General features: G+C 38.8%; 1 protein-coding gene across 8 annotated transcripts in view; it reads left to right on the forward strand.

Annotated features, from left to right (window-relative positions):
• st3gal3 (ST3 beta-galactoside alpha-2,3-sialyltransferase 3) overlaps positions 1-23,774 on the forward strand; it is a 140,397-nt gene that overhangs the window by 75,309 nt on the left and 41,314 nt on the right. For all 8 annotated transcript variants that reach the window (XM_012960777.3, XM_012960780.3, XM_012960776.3 and 5 more), the window contains 1 exon segment: positions 19,731-19,825. In XM_012960777.3, coding sequence (XP_012816231.1) covers positions 19,731-19,825 — 95 coding nt within the window.

A 23,774-nucleotide genomic window follows, 5' to 3' on the forward strand; every position in this document is an offset into this window, starting at 1 on the left:
TTTTTCCTGCATATTGATAAGCATGTGACAGGAAAAGTGGATGTAAATTCCAGATGTTCAGTCTTGTCATGGCTTCTGGCTTCCCAGATGCGATGACTCAGTTTGCTGGTTTTCCTATGGAAATGTTTATAGCTAAGTAAAAACACAAGTGTCATTGTTAAGATTTTCTCCTTGAATGATGAATATATAAGTTAAGCACCCAAAGAAAAACTTGTGTGACTATTTTACAATTATGTTTTACAATAGGAATCATGTGTGTGACAATTTAGTAGATGCTGTGTTTGGCTGTTATTCGTTATTTGAATCTCCATACATTCATTTTTAATATTTGGATTCAAACAGGCCAAATCAGATCCAAACTCTCGCTGTATGAATGCACGGCAAAGGACAGTAAATTTTATTTGAATGGTACATTCAGATGAATGTACCGTATATACTAGAGCAGTGCTGTCCAACTGGCGACCCGCGGGCCGCATGCGGCCCGCCACCCCCCTCTGTGTGGCCCCCCACCTGTCTGGCTGCTTTGATGGCTTACTTTTGTGTAAACTTTAAATGTTATCAGTACTGAGATTAACTGCCCCCCTGCATGGTTCTCACCTCAGATTCAGGCAGTTATCAGGCTGTATTGTTTAAAAATGTAATCCCCTGTGTTGTTCACACCTTTTAATCTCTACATTGTTCACCCCCTGCAGTGTTCACACCTCAGGCTCAGGCTGTAATCACCCCTATTGTTCCCCTGTTCACACCTCTGGAGCAGTAGAAACCCACAAATAATCCATGCACTCTACAAAAAGAACATATACTGAGGTGGTACTGCAATTAAAACGTTTTTTTAATATATAGTTATTGTGCAGACTGTAGGAGCAGTGCCAGCATTGTGTCACTGTAGGCTGCCTGTGTGTGCCATACACACACAGGCAGGGTAGGGCAAGCAGCCAGAGTATGGCACACACAGGCAGCATAGGGCAGGCAGAGTATGGCACACACAGGCCAAGTATGGCACAAACCAGCCAAGAATGGCACACATAGTGAAAGTATGGCACACAGGCAGGGTAGGGAAGGCAGAGTATGGCACACACAGGCAGGGTAGGGAAGACAGAGTATGGCACACACAGGCAGGGTAGCTTTTGAGGAAGTGGTTGGGATACCACGAAACGCGTCAAGCGTGTGGTCTCATTTGTTTTGTGTACAACATGTTTTTAAAGAGACTGTAATAAAGTGAAACATTTTTAAACAGCAGTGTTTGTTTGCTCCGTACAAACCTTTTTTGCTACACAGGCAGGGTAGGGCAGGCAGAGTATGGCACACACAGGCAGGGTAGGGCAGGCAGAGTATGGCAGGTTTTTGCTGTACTACAACCATTAATATGGGTATGGTCATGTGATAACATGGGTGTGGTTTCAAGTGGGTGCGGTTTAAGCCATTCCGAATATAAGCCGAGGTACCTAATTTTACCTAAGAAAACTGGAAAAACTTATTGACTCGAGTATAAGCCTAGGGTGGGAAATGCAGCAGCTACTGCTAAGTTTCAATAATCAAATAATTAATAAAGGACACTCAGCGTGACCCCATGTGAACTCTTCATAAATATATAATGCTGGCAGCTGCAGATTAGGGAAAGGTGGCCTAAAATAATGACCCTTTTCTATAAAAATTGGAGCGGCCTGGGGTATTTGGCAGGACAGCCTAAGTCCATGCAAAGAACATCAGGGAGAAGAAGAAAATATTGGTGCCGTGCCCCCCAGCAATGTACCTCGATGCTCCTCGCAGTAACCCCTTTTTTACCTGTAACACGCACACTATGACATTGAGGCAATCCATTGTAGCAGTGGCAGAACTCTGTCCATTTGCCTTAGCTTAGCATTAGCAAACACAAATACACTGCTTACAATGTCCTACCCCCCCCCCCCCCCAAAGTCTTAAATGAACAAATAAAACTGTGGCCAATACCCTGCAAAACCCCACTAAGAACCATTTAACAAATAGAGAATGTACCACTGACCACCATGCTTTGTAGACATTAAATCAGTCAGTTTTTTTTCAGACATACAGGCTTGTAATTGCCAGAATAAGAGCCCATTTTAAATATTGTAAATACCACAAGTTATTGATCCTCCCAGACGAGCACGCCACAAACAGAACTCCACACACAGAGCTGCAGAGATCGCCCTGGTTCGCCCGTGCAGCCAGAATCCCCCATGATCTTCCCGGACAAGTGCGCCACACACAGAGCACCTGCTAGAGAGGTGCGCGGACGTCATGCACGGGGGGTGGTAATGGTGTGCCCAATGCCAACACAGCCTATATTCAGCCTATATACTTGAGTATAAGCCGAGCATGAGTTTTTAAGCACAGTTTTCGTGCTGGAAAACTCTGCTTATAATCGAGTATATACGGTATAGAGTATCATTTAAAGCATAAGTACTCCCTGCCCCCATCCTGACCACATAACGGACCTTGATGTTTGTTTTTTGCAAAAATCTTGGAAGTCTATGTGGTAGATTCAAGGACACCTGGTTGGAGGCATGACTTGATATATGAAAGTGGTGAAATTTGGGTTAACACCCTTCTTGAAATGCTTCTTCTAGTTGCATAGATATTTCCATGTCAAATATATATTAGACTGATTCAATATATTTGTAAACATGTATGAGATTCATCCCATTATGTGATAAACATAGATCAACTTTGTATTCTGTGGGTGGAAAGGTGCAATCACTTAAACCAAGTTCTTCAGAACCTTCCTTCAACCATGACTTTGGTTTTAGTAGAGCTTGAGTCTCTTTTCAGCCTTCAGAGTATTTTGCCTCCATTATCTCATCCTACGGATTAGTTCTTTGAATACCAAGAGAAAATCCAGGAAATCTCATTGTAGCATATAGCTAAAATAGACAGATATATACCTCATTAGCCATTTTTGACTCTCGACTGATAAAAAACTGGGAAAGAGAATAGAATTTAAACACAATCCGCATGAAAGATCAGTGGAAGTCTGTGTGCAACATAACCTCCATGCTCCAGTGAATTCTGCCTTTCATCCATTTACTATCACTAGCCCATGACCAAGGGGTCGATGAAATGTTTTATGACATTTTGTTAACATGAAACTAAAACAACCTTACCGTCTTGGAAAACACTGCTAGTACATTTCAAAAGTTGACACAATGAGTAATCTATAATGTGTGTTGGCAATTTTTCAAATTAATTAATTTAAGCAAAGTAAGGTAGTTTGCTTTCTAATACTTCACTAGACATAACATCTTTCATCAGTTACTTTTTGTTCTTTATATGTAGAAATTTTGTACCAATTTTGCACCACAAATTTGTACCAATTTTTTTTACTATTAAAGTTTAATGTTTTCCTTGAGCAGCCCTATGGTGGGGTGGATGTAAACTGTCCTTATTTGATTAATTAGTTGATACATTTCTTCAGCCCTACTGAGCATAATGCCTTAGTTTTATTAAAGTAATCTGGTATAATTAATACAGCAGTCAGAGTCTGCTCCTGAATTATTGAGCTGTTAGACTGAAACACCAGAGAGGAAAATAAGTTTTACCATTTATTCTAGAAAAATGGTCAAAAATAGAAAGTAATTGAAAAATATGATTATTGCTGGCGTACTATCTGAAAACACCGAAACTTTGATATGCCTTGTTATTGCTAACTCAGCCTCACCATCAGGTGGTGGTTGACCCAGCAATACTCTTTGGTTTTACACTTTCTGGGACTCATTCTCATTTTGATTTATAACACCTAACTCTAGTCAATGTATATAGGTGTGTGTGTGTGATTATATATCCTTTTCCCTTTGTGTTCTATTAAGGGACATTAAGTTTGAAGTCCATATCTGGGTATGACATATCTTTTCAACTGCTTGTTTTGAATTCTGTGCATTCTTTTTGTACCTTTTTTGGATACTTTTTGATACTATTTTGTAATTCTTTTCATAGTAATTGTGTCTGGTTTCTGTAAAGGGTGTAATGGTCCATACAATTTAGCTTAGCTTTTCCAATCTCTAGTACTTACGATTGCATTTTCTCAGACCTAATCGTTTACTCTTAATGCCTGTGTAATGGAAACAAACCCATAGAATTATTCTATTCTTATTTTCCTTTTCTCCTTATTTACCTGCTTTGAAGATACTCTGCTGACAATTTTCCACTGGTAGTGAGAATGCATAATCATCCAATACTGTTGTTGCTGCTTGCCTTTTGCTTAAATGGTAATGGGGCATATTTTGGACCGAAAATTCTCAAGGGTGCGTTTTTAAGACAGTACCGGGTGGTCTCACACATTTCTTTCCTTCATAGGATTTGCTTACCTTAGATAAGGCCTGTATTCATCAAACTAAAAAATGTCCTTAAGTACAGCATATTAGTAGTGTAGGGAGGTAGTGCTGGGTCCCTGCACTTACCCCCCTCCTGCAGCTGTTCCCTGTAGGGGGGCAGGCACTGAGGCTGTATCTGTGTGTTGTGAGCTGCTGCCTAGCAACAAGCTGAACAGCAAGCTCAGGGCTGCAGGAAGTTGCAAAGCAGCCTGGGAGCCACAGAAAGGAAAAGGAAGCTGGAAAGCCTGGCAGAGGAAGTCAGGGGGAGGAGACAGAAAGTCCCAGAGCTCCAGAAGCTGCATGTGGGCTCAGAGAGAGGAGCAGCACAAGGAGAAGCTGTCCTTTGAAACAGGCTGGTACAGGGAAGGCAGATCCTGTACCTGGAGAAACAGAGATCCTGTGAGGAGTCCTGACTGGAGGAACAAACACCTGCAGGGGAATCCCATCTGAGTAGCTAAAGGGGCTAGTAGTCGCACTGCATGTCTGTAGGTGCTGGAATCGCCTGAAGGTTCTGTGTGAATCACCCAAAGAGATCCCTGGAGTGAGTATAATTAAAGTGAAAGTAATAAAGGAGCGCTCGAAGAGTTACAGTATATAGACTGTTTCATTTGGACTAAGCTAAAGGACTTTACATAGTTAGTGAAACAGCTTGCGCTGGCAAAGGTAGTTAGTAAGGCCCTTATTGCCACAGGAGTGTTATGTGTATTAGTTTCCCCTTTATTTCAGATAAAAGTTATTTCGTTTATCAAGTACTGTGTGTGCATTATTATTGTTCCTAGTGGGGCCACCTGTAGGTGCACTCCCGGATCCCACTAGGTGGAGGCACTGCACTAATAAGTACCAGGTACCCAGTCTCTCCCAATACCACTGCGGAGTGATTCAGGTTTGTCCCGTGCCATCAGGTAAGCGCCACACGTGGAGTGTAACACTGTCAAAAGTGCCAGAAGCGGTGAGGATAGGGTTACAGTAGAATGTTGTACTATCTTAGCCTAGTGAAAATGCCTGATGAAGTATTTTTTTCTTGAAAGCTTGCATTCTTATCTGCCAATAAACGTTACACAAAAAATCTTTTTCTCTTTTTTGAGTACAAAAAGTTTCTAAATGTTATTTCTGAGACTGGAATTGTTACAAGACTTCTCACTATTTTAACATTGTTCTTTGAAGTCTGTCAGAGAGAGTTCTGAAAAGGTGTTCATTTCTGGCTGACATACAGCTGCAGTTTGTCATAACCAGTGGTTAAAAATAGTTTCCAGGAATACTTTGTGACTGCGTTGTGGCATAGTGTGTGTAGCATAACACTTCATTATGATGCAACATAAAAAAAAATCATTTGTTGCGTGCCAGAACCCCTAAACTGTATGATCTAAAAGTCCAGGCTTCCTAAACGAATCTATTAGTTCTATCGAACAGTTGTCTTCTCAATCATTTTACAGCAATATGGAATTTGTTGGTGTTTTCTAAGATTACAGGGCTGTAAGAGTAATGCTGCTGTGTTTTTTACACATCGTTTTATTTTTTAGAAATATCATTTATAAAGTTATTTACACTTGTTGGATCACAGCAGTTCTACAGGGACATATCTACGAACACAAATTTCTAGAGACAGAGGGAAAAACAGGCACTGGCCCAGAAATTAAATCATTTTCAGGAATCAGTTAGTCTGAACTCCGTCAAAGACTTTGGTATTATTATTAAAAATGAAAAAGTTTCCTAGATGATCAATAAGTTTTTTTGGGGTTTTTTTGTTTGTTTTTTTTAGATTTCGAATGAATAGTTCTGATTCGATATTTACCTTAATAATTTCAGCTATCATTATGGATTGATTGGAATCAGTGAATCTGCCCTAATATTACAGCTCGCACTGTACAGTATGTAAAAACAATGTAGTTAATGTAGTTATCATGGAAGGATATATTTACCCAAAAATATATGGTATGGTATAATAAGCAGGCAGTTGGCTAAATTCATACTGACTGTTTGCATTATGGGGTGGCTATATTCCGCAACCTTTTGTAATCCTATCTTACAGAAATATAACATGTTTAAAACACAAATAAAAAAATTGTCAGGCACTGAAAAGGTCAAATCACCCTTAACTGTGTGAGGGCATGTTCGCTACAGTTGTCAAAGCTTGTTAATAGGGCACAAAAGATTGCTTTCATTGCTAAATTTGGCGTTTCCCATATGGAAACTTACTCATTAAAGCTTTACTGACATGCTCCTATACAAATCCCGAGGATCCACCGATACTTACCTGAGCCACTCTCTGACATGGCTTAGGGTGAAGACACACTGAGCTACTAGTAGCAGCTACTTTGTCATGGGTACTAAACTACAGAAAATACAGTGCCATAGACAATAGTGAGACACACGTAGAGTTATCATTAAATGATCAGCATGGTCTATTTTAGTAGCTGCTACTAGTAGCTCCGTGTTTCTTCACTTTTAAGGCTCCTCTTCAGTTGCCAGACTGGAAGCACCCAATCTTTCCATAGGCAGAAGTTATGTTTTCATTTCTAATTAGCCTGTAGAAAAACAGTGACAGTAGGAAATCAGCACAGCTACTTCTACTATCTGTCCTCTTCCTGCTGAAAAGGTACTGCCAGGCTAAGGCAGCTTTGGGGGACTTTTGGAAATATTTTGGTGCTGCAACCCTTTCATAATTATGACACATTGCTATGAATTTTTTTAAGGAACGTGTCAGTATCGCTTTATGATAGGAGATTTTAAAAGGATGCAGTTGTTTCATTTGAATTGTATTCATCTGTAACCTTTCTGGGTATGCGAGTATTTATTCTTAGCTGTCGGTGTGCGTGAGTATTTATACTTATAACACATCAAAGGATCAGCCACTCACTCTAAATAAAGAGGAAGTCCAAAAGGATGCCTTAGATGCTCCTTTGTTAGCACTATCCAGTGTGTATGTATTTATATATAATATATATATATACACTGGATAAGAATGCTGGCTACTTTAGAATATCTGGGTATGTGACTAAGGGGCAGATTTACTAATCCACGCGACTTTTTCGTATTGAGCGATAGTAAACGGCGGAAAAACCAATCCGATTTTTTTTTTTTTTTCGACGGCGACGAAAAAGTCGCAAAAAATACCGATCATTACGAAAAAACGTATTCGGATGCTTTCGGCCCGTTCGAATGCTGGCTACTTTAGAATATCTGGGTATGTGACTTAGAGTATACATGTATACATAGTTGTTTTGACTACAATGGTGGACAATGCCCCTTTGCACTATTGCATCAATGTTACTAAAGGAGGCTGTCACTTGTTCACATATTATAGTACTCCATGGTTTTATTAGTCCCAGCACTCGCCAAACCAAAAATTTAAGGATGCAATAAAATAAAAAGGTTATCTGTATAGTTATCTGTCTGTCAGACATCAGCCAACTACACAATACATATAAAACACAATAGTTTATGAAAACCAATATCATGTTATCCTGGGAAGAAGTGTCCCCTCCATTGTGGCTAGGCACACTATAATAGTGCTACAAACACTACTACAGGTACTGGACCCCTTATCCGGAAACCCGTTATCCAGAAAGCTCCGAATAACTGAAAGCCTGTCTCCCATAGACTCCATTTCAATCAAATAATTCAGAATTTTTAAACTGATTTCCTTTTTCTCTGTAATAATAAAACAGAACCTTGTAATTGATCCCAACTAAGATATAAATAATCCTTATTGGATGCAAAACAATCCTATTGGGGTTAATTAATGTTTTATTGATTTTTTAGCAGACTTAAGGTATGGAGATCCAAATTACAGAAAGATCCCTTATCCGGAATACCCTTGGTCCCGAGCATTCTGGATAATGGGTCCTATACCTGTACTGTAAACACTAGGACAGCAAAAATTACTGTTAACTGGCATTGTAGCAGAGGACCTAATTTTTTTTTTTTACTTTTGGCCCACTCACTCCTCTCAAAGATAATTTGTTATGGACTTATTTAATATTTACAAAATATTCCTAGTATTGAACCCAACAAACGTAGATGCTTCAGAAATTGAGGTGGCAATTGGGGTAGTTGCTGGTTTGAATATAATGTCCATTTATTCACACCAACATTTGTAGCTACATATGCCCTATCCCATCTACACAATAAAATGACCCTTTAGCACAAGAACAGTATTAAAAGTATTAAATGGCATAGCAACTACTTGCTACAAATGATGCTGTGACACCCAGCATTAAATGGTGCAGTGATGCAATATTAAAAAGCATTTGGTATAAATTTAAAATATATTGCTAAATTAAATTCTGTGTGCCATAACTAATGTGGGAATTCTATTCATAGAAAAAATCTCACATCCTTGTCTGTTCTTTAGTAATGCTAATAACAGATAATATCAAGATAAATTCCAGGTAAATGTTGCAACAAAAGATAACATTTTCTTTCCTTCCTGAGCAGATTATAATGCTTGATATTCAAAGAGATATGGTGTAGGTGAGGGCAAAGGCAAACAAGCAGACACGAATATTCAAAGGGCACTCCATAAACAATGTTAAGTGTGGAAGCAATAACTTTGAATTCTGAAGAATAATTATATAACCACTTTGTGGTTGGACATGGAAGTTTGTTTCTTGGTAATTATATGGATGTGCCACCTGCCTCTCTCTCAGGGTATTGTGAAATCATTTCCTGGTATTTTGTCATTTTTACTTTTGTTTTGTGTATGTGCATTTACACAAGTATGGTGAAGCTTCTTGTGTTTTCTGAATGTAAATTATTTTTGAATATATATTGAACTTTCAGTATTTTACTCATAATTATTAGAAATGATAAAAATGTATAATAGGGAAATGTAATATTGTGTGTGTATCTATATTCTTAAATATCTTAACTGGTCAGAGCTTCAGTGAAACTTATTATTATGATATTATTTTACTTTTTTTTTGCATGATGGGAGAGAAGTTTATTTACAGTGTCACAAATCAGTCACCCTTATACCCCAAGCAGTCTCACTCTATATAACCCCTCTGTGCATTCATTTCTTTTGTATAGAGTGTGTTATAGTTGATATATAGTGAGTGAAATACAGCGTTTGTCATGATGTGTCCCTTGCATATTATAGACTTGCCCATTTTACTTCCTGCTCAGAAAACTGTAAATTAAGTTTAATGAAAGAATAATAACAGGCACATCTGGAAAATGTTTATATCCTCTTGATTGATGAAAATCTTTTTTTTTTTTTTTTTCTTGTTGTGGGTGGGTGCACATAAAATAGTTCTCCCAGTAAAGTTCAATGGAAATAGCACCTTTAAATTTTGTGACTACTGCCAAGGATTTTTCAAGCATTGAAGACCACAGGGCCCACTTGGCTACAAGTAAAGAACTGCAGAGCCAAGAAGATTCTTAGCCAGGAATATTGACACACAGGTTTCCAGGAAAAGTGAAGGGAGTGACTTACAGTTTAAATTAGCTATATTGGTAGGTGAAACATAATGACAAGTTTGTTGCTGTATAATTTTATATAGATTTGTTTTTGTTTTTATTATAACATAATACAGGTATCGGACCCCTTATCCGGAAACCCGTTATCCAGAAGGCTCCGAATTACGGAAAGCCTGTCTCCCATAGACTCCATTTTAATCAAATAATTCAAAATTTTAAAACTGATTTCCTTTTTCTATGTAGAAATAAAACAGTACCTTGTAATTGATCCCAACTAAGATATAAATAATCCTTATTAGATGCAGAACAATCCTATTGGGTTTAATTAATGTTTTATTGATTTTTTTGTAGACTTAAGGTATGGAGATCCAAATTACGGAAAGACCCCTTATCCGGAATACCCTTGGTCCCGAGCATTCTGGATAATGGATCCTATACCTGTACTATAGGTTTGTGCCAGCATGGTTTAATGCGTAACAAATCTTGCCAAACTAATTTAGTCACCTTATATGAGGACAGGAACCTCGATGCTAGAATGGCAGTTGATGTCATCTACTTAGACTTTGTTAAAGTGTTTCATACAGTACCTCCAAAAAGTTAATGATAAAATTGAGGAATATTGGCCTGGAACATAATATTTGTAATTTGATGGAAAACTGGCTGAAGGATAGATCACAAAGAGTGGTGGTAAATTAGAACATTTTCTAATTGGACCAGTGTTGTTAGTACTGCAGGGCTCAGTCCTTGATCCTTTGCTTTTTAAGTGTTTATTAATGACCTGGATGTGGGCATACAAAGTACTGTTTCTATTTTTGCTGACGATACTAAATTGCGCGAAACTATAAGTTACAGGATGCTGCCACTTTGCAGAGCGATTTGACAAAACTGGGCAGCAAAATGGAAAATGAGGTTCAATGTGGACAAGTGCAAAGTTATGCACTTTGGTATAAATAATATAAACAAAAACTATCTACTGAATGGTAGTTTGTTGGGGGGATCCTTAATGGAGAAGGATCTGGGGGTTTATGTAGATAACAAGTTGTCTAATTCCAGGCAGTGTCATTCTGTGGCCACTAAAGTAAATAAAGTGCTGTCTTGTATAAAAAACGGCATTGACTCAAGGAATGAAAATAAAATTTTGCATCTTTATAGGTCCCTGGTAAGGCCTCACCTTGAGTATGCAGTGCAGTTTTGGGCTCCAGTCCTTAAGAAGGATATTAATGAGCTTGAGAGACGTGCAACTAAACTCTCTGGGGAAAAAAGGCACTTGTGAGGGGACATGATTACTCTGTACAAGTACATTAGAGGGGATTATAGGCAGATGGGGGTGTTCTTTTTTTCCCATGAAAACAATCAGCACACCAGAGTCCCCCCTTTTAGATTAGAGGGACGGAACTTTCAGTTTAAGCAATGTAGGTGTTTTTTCACAGTGAGGGCAGTGAGGTTGGGGAATGCCCTTCCTAGTGATGTTGTAATGGCAGATTCTGTTAATGCCTTTAAGAGGGGACTCGATGAGTTCTTGAAAAAGCATAGTATCTAAGGCTATTGTGATACCAATATCTACAGTTAGTATTGATGTCAGTATATATGGTTTATGTATGTGAGTGTATAGATAGTTCAGTATAGGTTTGTGTGTGCTGGATTTACTTGGAAGGGTTGACCTTGATGAACTCTTTTTTTCAACCCTATGTAACTATGTATAATTTAAAATAATTGGTCCTTTTTAGTTTAAACTCTAATCATGATATGATTTATACTCTCTTGTGTTTTTGGCCTAGATTTTGAATATTAACAGCAAAATATAGCAACATCCTTTTTAAGGCACCTGAAAGGCATCTTTATATTATTCTTTTATAAGAGGGACCTAAATTTAAAGTAGCAGTGAGTTTGGTAACCCAACATCTGCTTTTGAATTAAATATTTTTTGTTCGAATAACTACTGCCTATTGTAGATATATTTCCACTGTATTTCTGACCCACCAAAACTTTGTTGCAATTTTTTTTTTTTTTTTTTTGCATCCAACAACTGAAAATGCAATATGCTTGTCTGTCTTTGCCACTGACCTCCACCAACCAAAAAAAAGAAAGAAATCGTATCTGTAGAAAGTAAGGCATCTGTCAGCAACTCTTACATTTCAGGTGTAGAATAATCACATCAATATTTGGTAGTAGTTACCCAGATGAGAACTTAATTAGAAAATTTGGCATATCTGCAGCCTTTGATATCTTAGCACTGATATGGTACTTTAAAAATTTCTGGTTAGTATCCCAATACAAGTTATACAACTTCTTAAGGTGTTAAATTGTAGGATAGGGCATATTTAATATGACAAGTGTATAAATTAAACTTTGGCTGACTGCAGCCCTTGTGAGTGGATGTACATGCAAGACCTAACTTGCTAGTTTTGTACAGAGAAAATTCTCTTTTTGATGCCTTTTCATGTTCACCATACTTCAGCCTCTATAGCGTTAATGTTTTTTGCTCTTTACCTTTTGCCTGCACTTTGGCTTTGGTTTATAGATAATTTATTTACTACTAAGTGCAAACAGATCTTCCGAATTGTCAGATAAAGCTAATACACTTGTAAAAAAATACTACTGGCAAGAGAGAGAGGAGGGAATAGATAGCGACAGAGAAACTTTCAGCGGCAATTACATTTCACTACAAGGTCACTGAAAATGTATACTGAATTGCTGCATTTTGCAAGAAAACTGTGTTTCTACCAGCCTACCACGCAACACTGCCTATACTGGCAGGACATTCTAAATACAGGTATGGGACTTGTTATCCAGAATGCTTAGGATCTGGAGTTTTCCAGATAAGGGATCTTTCCGAAATTTGGATCTCCATAACTTAAACGACATGTAAACCCTACACACAAAAATGTAATCAGTGAACAGCCTCTGTGAAATCTTTCAATACCTGCCACACTGGTTGTCCAGAAGTTAATAGTAAGGCTGCAGCATCCCCTTAATCACTTAGATTTCCTTCTCCTCCTGTAATCCACTCGGCCCCCTCCCTCAGGAATTTGCTTTGACTTCTGGCTTGTGGGCATGCTCAGTTGTTCTAAACTCAGATTACTAAACACGCCCCCCAAGTCTAGCAGCCAGTGAAGAGATGGCATTGCTGGTTCCCATAGAAACTCAGCTCTAGCTGTCTGCTTCAATTTTTTTCTCCCAACCTCCACTCCTGAGCTCAGCTCAAACAAAGCAGAACGTTTATCAAAGACAGTTGTGCCTGTGTATGCCTGCATTCTTGATGAAATGTATACTGAATAAGGGTCTGTGTGTGTAGGCTGTTTGCAGATTTAAATGTAACAGATTATGTATCAGAGGAAAAATGGCCACCGGGTGAAAGCTGCTATTTGCTTTAGGAAAATGTGATGGTGCTGCAACAGGGCTGTGGAGTCGGTAGATAAATTCTCCGACTCCGATTTCTCAGTTTCTGATACTTCTGACTCCGACTCCTCTGTTTTTAATATGCTAATGCGGTGCTGTCCAACTGTCTGTGTGGCCCCCCACCTGTCTGGCTGCTTTGATGGTTTACCCTTGTGTAAACTTTAAATGGTATCAGTACTGAGATTAACTGCATGGTTCTCACCTCAGATTCAGGCTGTAATCCCTCTGTATTGTTTAAACATCTAATCCCCTGTACTGTTCACACCTTTTAATCTATGCATTGTTCACCCCCTGCAGTGTTCACACCTCCTGCTCAGGCTGTAATCACCCACATTGTTAGTCTGTTCACACCTCAGACATTGTATGTACTGCCTGGACTATGCTGCCTGTGTGTAGGCAGCGTAGCGTAGGCAGAGTATGGCACATAGGCAGCATAGGGCAGGGAGGGTATGGCACAAACAGGCAGCATAGGACAGGGAGGGTATTGAACACACAGGCAGCCTAGGGCAGGGAGAGTATATGGCACACACAGGCAGCATATGGCAGGCAGAGTATGGCACACACAGGCAGGGCAGGCAAAGTATGGCACACACAGGCAGCATATGGCAGGCAGAGTATGGCATACACAGGCAGCATATGGCAGGGAGAGTATGGCACACACAGGCAGGGTATGGCACACACAGGCAGCATATGGCAGGGAGAGTATGGCACACCCAGGCAGGGTAGGGCCGAGTATGGCACAAACAGGCAGCATTTGGCAGGCCGAGTATGGCACACACAGGCAGGGCAAGCAGAGTATGGCACACACAGGCAGAATATGGCAGGGAGAGTATGGCACACACAGGCAGGGCAGGGCAAAGTATGGCACACAGGCAGCATATGGCAGGGAGAGTATGGCACACACAGGCAGGGTAGGGCAGAGTATGGCACACACAGGCATCATAGGGCAGGCAGAGTATGGCACACACAGGCAGCATATGGCAGACACAGGCATCATAGGGCAGGCAGAGTATGGCACACACAGGTAGCTTAGGGCAGGCAGAGTGCTGCCTGTGTGTGCCATATACTCTTTCTACCCTATGCTGCCTGTGGGAGGTGAACCTGGCAGGGGTTTGTTCTGGGAGTTTGTTAGTAGTTGGAAATAGCCATTAAATGGTCCCTAAGGTGTGTAATTATATGCTGGGGATTGCTGTGCTATCCACAGGGGAGGAGGAGGAGTCATATGAATTTTAGGGTGTGTCTTAATATGACATAATATAATTTTTTCACATGAATGATGGTTGATATCCCTGCAGTGAGGACCAAGCCTTTGGGTTTTTGCTGCACTACCACCATTGTGATAAAATGGGTGTGGCTTAAAAGGGGGGAGTGGTCAAACTGGCTTCCATTAGCGGCCCTCCACCATGTATGCGCGAGAAATTCCGGCCCTTGGAACCGCAGAAGTTGGACAGCACTGTGCTAATGTATTTTATACATCCAGGAAGGGGAAGGGGTACTTAAAACACAACTGAACTGATAATAAACTGATAGACAATTTTATCTATATTCCTGCTCCTAATGATTTCCCTAGAATCCCATAGTCATGTTTAAAGTTTAAGCTAACATTACAGCTGAATTACAGCAGTTTTTCAAATGTTTTAAAGCTTCAGTCTTAAACTATTGACTATCCATTCCCTTCACGTATACAAGTATTTCTAGTCCTGCAATTTTTTTTTACTTAATTAGTTATCAGTGAGAGTTAGGCTAGGTTCCCAGTGGGCATTGCGTTCCCTGTAACAGAGGAACACGACGCAGTGGAGCTGCCGCACCTTAACTGTGCGTTACGTCCCATTTAGTGAAAGCATGCTTCATGGTCACTCAACGTGTTCATTTATGCACTGTGTGCATCGGGCTTTATTCTTATAGCAGAGAAGTAATTAATTATGACTGTTTGTGAATTGGGATATTTAAACTTGCTTTATTTATTTTTTTTTTTTTTCCCATTTAAATTTAGTAGGAGTCGGTTCATTTTTTGCCGACTCCAGGTACCCAAAATTGCCTCCGACTCCTCAACTCCGACTCCACAGCCCTGTGCTGCAAGCGGAGTGGATATATGCAGTACAAATATTGAATAAACCCAATAGGCTTGTGTTGCCTCCATTAAGGATTAATTATATCTTAGTTCTAATTTGTACTTGATCCTAACTATTTGCTTATAATGGAGTCTATGGGAGATGGCCTTCCAGTAATTTAGAACTTTCTGGATAACGGGTTTACGGATAACTTGGCTTACTTGGTAATTCTCTTTGGTAGATTGATGAGTGCAGCTTGGCCTACTGTGACCGTAAAATAAAGTCCCGGTCTTGTGAAAATTGTTTGAGGGTTCAGTTCTGATTTAAGCACAATAAACTGCATTCCTATCTGCTCTGCAGGTCGCCTAATAAAGCACCAAAAGTCTGTCAGTGTTTTCATTTTAGCTTTATGGAATGCAAATTTGGGGCTGCGACCCAAGGCCAGGGTTGCCCCCTGCCTCGTATTTTACCAGTCTGACTGCTCATTGTATTTCTTTGTGCACATGTTCATTTTTTTTTTTTACTTATTTTATATTGTGTACATGCCTGCATGATGCCCATAATAATAATTTGCACATTATTTATACAGACCCTTAGCTTGTTCCTGCTCCTTAGAATGTGGACATCCACACTAGCATTTGGGAAGCATTTCAGAGAGCCCCTTTTATTTGATTTTTTTTTTTTTAAAGGACTACTTTACGGGAAACTTAAATCAGTATGGCTATTACTGCACACAGTATGGGATTATACAAGTCAAAAAAAGTTTGGACACTGTAGAATGTAAGCAGCTTGCAATGATTTAATTGAATGAAAATACAAAGGCAACAAATCAGCTGGTCCGATTCAGTGTTGAGGCAGGCCATTTTATCACCCCAACTCTCTTTCTGTGGAGCCATGCTGTTGAAATTATGTTCAGCATTAATGGTGCCCTATCAGTTGTGCAAGCTACCAATGCCATTTGCACAAAGCATCCCATACCGTCACTGATGCTTACTTTTGAACTCTGCACCGATAACAATCGGATAGCCCTTGACATCTTTAGCCAGAAGGACATGATTTCCAAAAAGAATTTAAAATTTTGATTCTCAGACCCACAGGACAGATTTCCACTTCACTTCAGTCCATCTTATATGATCTTTGGTTCAGAGAAGGTGGCTGTGTTTCTGAATCGTGTTTATATATGGTTTCTTCTTTGTATGGCTTGCATTTATGGATGCAGCGACAAACTGCATTCACAGACAATGGTTTTGGGAAGTATTCCTGAGCCCATGCTGTGATTTCTGCTACAGAATTGCTGTGTCTGTGATTTGTGGGATCTTAGAAGGCACTGCATTATGCACAGACACCTAAAACTGTATTTCAGCCTTGTTCCTTGTGTATAGAGGTTTCTTTGAATCTTTCAGTATCTTTTATTGAAGATGACAACCCCATCTTTGTCATTTTTACTTTGAGTAACATTATTCTTAAATTATTGCACTAGGTGTTTTTTTTTTTTAATATTTTTTAGTTTAAGCATTGTATATCTCTTCCAGTTATTTGTTGCCTCTGTCCTAACTTTTCTCAAATGTGTTTCTGGCATCAAATTCAAAACAAGCATATATTTTATAGGGGTGCATGGAATACAGGATTCGGTTCGGTATTCAGCCAGGATTCGGCCTTTTTTTGGCAGAGTTCGGATTCGGCTGAATCCACGGTCCTGGCCGAACTGAATCCAAATCCTAATATGCATATGCTAATTGTGATTTGGAAGGGTTAAATTTCACCTGTGAACACAGAAGTGGAAAATTTTTCAACATTTAACCTTTCCAAATCCTAATTACCGTATGCTAATTAGGGTTTGGTTTGGTATTCGGCCATATCCCTGAAGATGGATTCGGGGTTTGGCAGAACCCAAAAAGTTGGGTTTGGTGCATCCCTAATATTTTATGTCCGGGGTAAAGCAGCCCATAGCACAATCACAACTCTTGAGAGTGTGGTCTCCTTTTAGGCAGTTTATTTTCACTTGGCACCAATATGACAAAAAAACAGTTCAAATTAAAAATCCTTGCCATTTAATGGGCTCTTTCCTTGCCCTTTAAATTATTTTCAAATTGTTACATTCTGTTTTTATTTACATTTTAAACAGTGTCCTAACATTTTTGGAAAAGGGCTTGTATATTGTTTCATGGGCTAGCAAATTGTGTCTTTTAAGGTTAGTAAATCCAGTTCTTCAGTGATAAAGATACAGCTTAGTATAGTTAGTGAGAGGATAAATTAGTTTGCCAAACTCAAGAATTATGTGCAGTGGATAAGTGATTCGAGTATACCTTAACACATTTATGTTCCTTTTAAAATATTGTTTTACATGTTATTACTGCAGCCCAGAGTCATGCTTGTTGCTTGCCTTGCCTGTGTGATGTTTCTGCATTTTCTCTCTTCACACTCAGCTATTCCTACTGGTGTGAAGTGCTGATAGTATAGTAGACTAATACTAAACTATGTTGGAATAGAGATGGGAACACTATTACAGCTTGTCAGAATTCAGACCGTGATGAATGGAGAACACTTAACACTGGCATAGGGGTTGTAAGAATAGTGCCAGTACAGAAATTTCCCATTCAGGTCAATGGGAGGAGGCAAAGGCTAGCTGAAAATCATCCTGCAAGTCATTAATCTAAATTGGAAAGAAGTCAGGATGCTAGTCTTCATTAATAAAACAGAAGTGAGACAAAGAGATACAAAGTGATAGGATTTACATGCACAGATCAAGCAAGTTAACAATATTATGGCATTATTATTTAACATGAATATTTGTTTATTATGCAAGATTATCTGCAATTTGACAAATCTATTTTGAATATTAAGATTAGAAAAAATATGAACTATGGAATAGTTCTATGAAGGAATTAGAATAGACTATGAAGAAATTATGTTCCACATCTATATAGAAAGCCTTTATTGAAACACCAGTTTCATCTGTGAAAGATATTCTTTAATACAGAATTTTTTTTTAGTTATTTGAAATAATTAGAAGATGTGGCACTGCTTTTCCATTGTTTGTTGTATGCAGTCCACTATAATTGTTATGATTCTCAGATAGCTCTTTTACATCGGTCATATACCAGACTTGTTTGTTGAATATTTAAACAAAGTTTAAAAAAGGTTTACTTTCTTTCTATAGATGTACTTAACTGGTTACATTTGCATGCATTGTGACGAAGGCTTGTGCCAAATCAGTCACATTTCATAATACTTTACAACAAACAAGCAGAAAAGAAAAGTACTCTGCTTTCACTAGGGTCCTATTCTTTAATGTGCAAATTGGTCCGAATGCTAAAAATTTGTATTTTTTTCTAGGTTTTAGAACTGCGCGTATTTTCTGCGATTTTTTTTCGTTAATTTCTGCAGCTTTTTCGTACTTTGTGACAATTTGTGCAACAAAATCGTATTTGTCACAGCGATTAAGAAAGTTTCTTTATTCATTCAAGCTTCGTGTCAAGTATCGTGACTTTCCTTGGGCCAGGTTGGAACTGCAGAGTGCCACTGAGTCCTATGAGAGGCTTCCAAAATCATGCACAGAAGGATCAATGTCAGAAAGTTTCTCGCACTGTTTACGATCGTTCAGATACGAAAATTTCGTACCTTTCGGATCGTACCCCAATATTTTCATACGACCACGATAAGAAATTTTTGTGCTATTAGTGCCTATCGGAAATTATTGGATTTGATACAAAAAATTTTTATCATACTTTTCGTCCGGAATTCGGCCTTTGATAAATGGGCCCCTAGATGTCTGCTGGAATATAGACAAATGGCCTTGTGTTATCAAAGTTTAAAGGCCACATATAAAGCAGTAATAGTAAAAGTAATACTGAATATGACTCCCAATAGGATTTTAATTTTGGTAAAGCAGTCTACATATAAAAAAGGAACATTTCAGCATATAACATAAAATATAGACAAATTGGAACATGCACTCCTCCTGCATAGGACAGGAAAGCATTTTGAACTTTTTTAAAGCATTTTAACACTTGAACTTTTCCAATTAAGGGCTACTCTAAGTCAGTGATATTTGATTGTAAATGAGTGCAAATCGCTAAAATGTTTTGTTGAAGGTAAAGGAACATAAGGGCATGCAAGTTGCTTCTACCAAAGGGTTGATCGTACAATCATTTGTCAGTAAGACTATGTTATAAAATATCTGCGTGTGTGGCCAGCTTAACTCTTTGGGTGTATGTACCCAAACCTGCTTTTTTAAAACAATTTTGAAAAAAAAGACACCTTCCCAAAATCATGGTATTTTCATTTTATTTGTTTTATAATAAACTGAGTATATTGTACCTTTTTTGGTATATGAACACCTTCTTTACAGAACATACTAATTGCATTAGTTTTGAGGTAGTATTTGAATCAAACATATTTGTAACTTTTGAAAAACATCTTAAAACACAAAATACTGCTATGTATCCATTATAGTAAACTTTTTTTTGTAAAAGCAACTACAACAAGGAATCATGTGCTTTTTTCATTTAATTTCTTTGTTTTGCTTTAGGTTCTCCAAACCAGCACCAATGTTCTTGGATGATTCATTTAGAAAATGGGCAAAGATTCGCGAATATGTTCCTCCCTTTGGTATTAAAGGGCAAGGTAGGATGATTAACAATGAACCCCCGCACCTAACTTATATTTTGCTTATATAAATATTAACAGGCTGACATACAGAGTAAACAAAAAATATAATCCACTGGAGAGCTCCTGTTTGTGCAAACAAGTGTTGCACGCACGCACATGCGCGCCACTTAACTCATATGGAGCAGTGGCGAGAAGACACACTTAATTTTCTGCGCGTCTGGTCCCCATTGCTCTGTATGCAGGCAAATTTCCAGAGTGGCTGGCCAGAGCGCCACAAATTCTGGCCTGGTCAACCCATGTCTTAAAACCAACCTTAGTTAGTTACTCATACAATATGCTCCTTTTGGCTCTCAGGGCATACACGGGCAGATTTCAGCTGCTGATTCAGGTCCTTAGGCTGATGCCACACCAGGCGTAGGGCTGATTTTTTCCGCTTGCCGAAAATTCAGCCCTACGCCTGCTACTTGTGCCTGCACCCGAATGAATGGGATACGCTCGGGTGCAGGCACATGTAGCCGATATACGCACGAAAACGCGAGAGAATGCAAAGTCTCGCGCTTTCATGCATATATCGGCTACATGTGCCTGCACCCGAGCGTATCCCATTCATTCGGGTGCAGGCACAAGTAGCAGGCGTAGGGCTGAATTTTCGTCAAGCGTTTTTCCGCTTGCCGAAAAAATCAGCCCTACGTCTGGTGTGGCATCAGCCTTAAATCATTAGCACAATATTGCCCACCTAAAGTGGGTATATTGTGGAAAAGATTTGCTCATTTGGCAACCTCACCAAACAAGCAAATCTTACCGTGTATGACCAACTTATCTGTCCAGTAAAATTTATATGTGATGACATTGTAACTAATAGCTAATAAACACTTTGAAACTATGGTAATTTATCCAAAAAATGTGTAAATACAAAATGTCATTTATTAACTTAAGAAACCTGTGTATCAGAATATATACAAAATTCTTTGTTATGGATAAGCACAGAATATGTGACATTAGCACAGAAAAAAATTGTTGTTTTGTAACAGACTGCATTCCATTTGTGAGTCTTTATGCTTATATGTGGCTAAATAACTGAGCAACAAAAACTGCAACTTATATTAAAAATCAGACTTATATTTTAATTTACATAGTTTAATGAGACTGTAGTTCTTGTGAACTGTTTTATGTAACAACAACTAGCTGTTAATAAGTTTTCTTCTCCAGATGTTGCTTTTTCGGTTGGTTTATAATGTAAGTGGTGTAGCGGATCCATTTCTGCGGTATAAACTCACACAATGTGTGGCTAAAAGAAAAAAAATACACAATTGTCTTTTTCCCTGAATATGCTACCTGATCTGTCAGATTTATTTCATGGGGTCATCTTGGGTGAAAGGCATTCGATTACTAGCTGTCTATCAAAGCATGTAACTCTTTCCCTCCTGCAGAGACAAATTCTGGGACCCAGTTCATTTTTTTTAAATTTAGGAGTGTGTGAATATTTTGTATTTTATGATTACATTTTCTTGATGGAAATTTGTTGCTTCATTCTTGATATCATAGCCTCTTCTTTTTATACACACACCAAAAGGATTATTAGGAACACCATACTAATACGGTGTTTGACCCCCTTTCGCCTTCAGAACTGCCTTAATTCTACGTGGCATTGATTCAACAAGATGCTGAAAGCATTCTTTAGAAATGTTGGCCCATATTGATAGGATAGCAACTTGCAGTTGATGGAGATTTGTGGGATGAACATCCAGGGCATGAAGCTCCCGTTCCACCACATCCCAAAGATGCTCTATTGGGTTGAGATCTGGTGACTGTGGGGGTCATTTTAGTACAGTGAACTCATTGTCATGTTCAAGAAACCAATTTAAAAATGATTCGAGCTTTTTGACATGGTTGCATTATCCTGCTGGAAGTAGCCATCAGAGGATGGGTACATGGTGATCATAAAGGGATGGGCGTGGTCAGAAACAATGCTCAGGTAGGCCGTGGCATTTAAACGATGCCCAATTGGCACTAAGGGGCCTAAAGTGTGCCAAGAAAACATCCCCCACACCATTACACCACCACCACCAGCCTGCACAGTGGTAACAAGGCATGATGGATCCATGTTCTCATTCTGTTTACGCCAAATTCTCACTCTACCATTTGAATGTCTCAACAGAAATCGAGACTCATCAGACCAGGCAACATTTTTCCGGTCTTCAACTGTCCAATTTTGGTGAGCTCGTGCAAATTGTAGCCTCTTTTTCCTATTTGTAGTGGAGATGAGTGGTACCCGGTGGGGTCTTCTGCTGTTGTAGCCCATCCGCCTCAAGGTTGTGCGTGTTGTGTCTTCACAAATGCTTTGATGCATACCTCGGTTATTTCAGTCAAAGTTGCTCTTCTATCAGCTTGAATCAGTTGGCCCATTCTCCTCTGACCTCTAGCATCAACAAGGCATTTTCGCACAGGACTGCCGCATACTGGATGTTTTTCCCTTTTCACACCATTCTTTGTAAGCCCTAGAAATGGTTGTGCGTGAAAATACCAGTAACTGAGCAGATTGTGAAATACTCAGACCAGCCTGTCTGGCACCAACAACCATGCCACGCTCAAAATTGCTTAAATCACCTTTCTTTCCCATTCTGACATTCAGTTTGGAGTTCAGGAGATTGTCTTGACCAGGACCACACCCCTAAATGCATTGAAGCAACTGCCATGTGATTGGTTGATTAGATAATTGCATTAATGAGAAATTGAACAGGTGTTCCTAATAATCCTTTTGGTGAGTGTATATGTTTATATATGTTATATATGTATGTATAACATACATGATTTCAAGGACCTCTTGTTGTTCCTTGCTTGCTACTCAAAAGAGCTGCACATAATACTATTTTATGTTGGCAATAGAGCTAAAGAAAGCATTTTAATAAAAGAAGCAATGCTTCAGTGGAGCCCCCATTCAAGTGTAAAGACTTCTGGTTGATCCCCTTGCATTTAGGGGATATATGCATTCTCCCCGGGCTCTGGCTGTCCTGGCGACCCCCACATATATTGAAACATCTGCAGAAACACCACTTGTAAGCAATGCCCTTTTCTCACTTTTATATATTTATATTATCATCACACACCATTCTAAGCCACAAGAGTGCTTACCATAAATGTACTATTCCCGCAATAGCGAGCACTCATGGCATTTTTGCAAAATAGTTCACAACTGGGTATTGAGAAGTAAATTGCAAACTGTTTTGCAAATCTGGCTGTTGCTGATATATATATATATATATATATATATATATATATATATATATTTTAACTCTGCGCCTTTTTCAAATTTCCAATTATATATTTTACATATATGTATTGTACTGGTACCCAAACCAGCAGTCAGTTAATGTTCTGCCAAAGTGTGTATACATGTCCAAAGTGCAGTTTTTTCTTATGATTTACTGGCTTTCTTTTGGATCATCTCTTGCACATGCACACACACTTTGGGGCATATTTATGGGCAATGGGAGATTTCAACTGTCACCTACAAGTTAAAAAACAGAAACGGTTACATGAAACTTCACCGGTGGCGTTGGTTTAAACACTATAATAAATATGCCCTATTGTGTAATTAAATGTTTTACTGGGCAGGTTTGGTAAGCCCTACAATATACAATATCTGAGGAAGTACACAGAAAAAAACTCATACATACATTTTGGTCAGCCATCCAGAATAGTTAGAGGGTCACGTGGGCCAAAATTGTGTGGCTACACATACATCTGTAAAGTTTCTTTGCATTCATGCATGCATCTTGGTGTTGTAGAACACACTGTATAGGTCCTGAATTAATATTCCAAATTGTCCAATTAAATATTTAAAACTTTTAAAAGTTATTAGGTTCCTTGTATATGTTGCATGGAATGTGGCGCTGAGAAAGCCATAAGTGAGTCTTACTTCTCTCTGCAATTGAAGCTGGAGTTATTATAAATTATTTCAGAC

Source organism: Xenopus tropicalis, chromosome 4 (assembly GCF_000004195.4).
Source record: "Xenopus tropicalis strain Nigerian chromosome 4, UCB_Xtro_10.0, whole genome shotgun sequence".
NCBI classification, from domain to species: Eukaryota; Metazoa; Chordata; class Amphibia; order Anura; family Pipidae; genus Xenopus; species Xenopus tropicalis.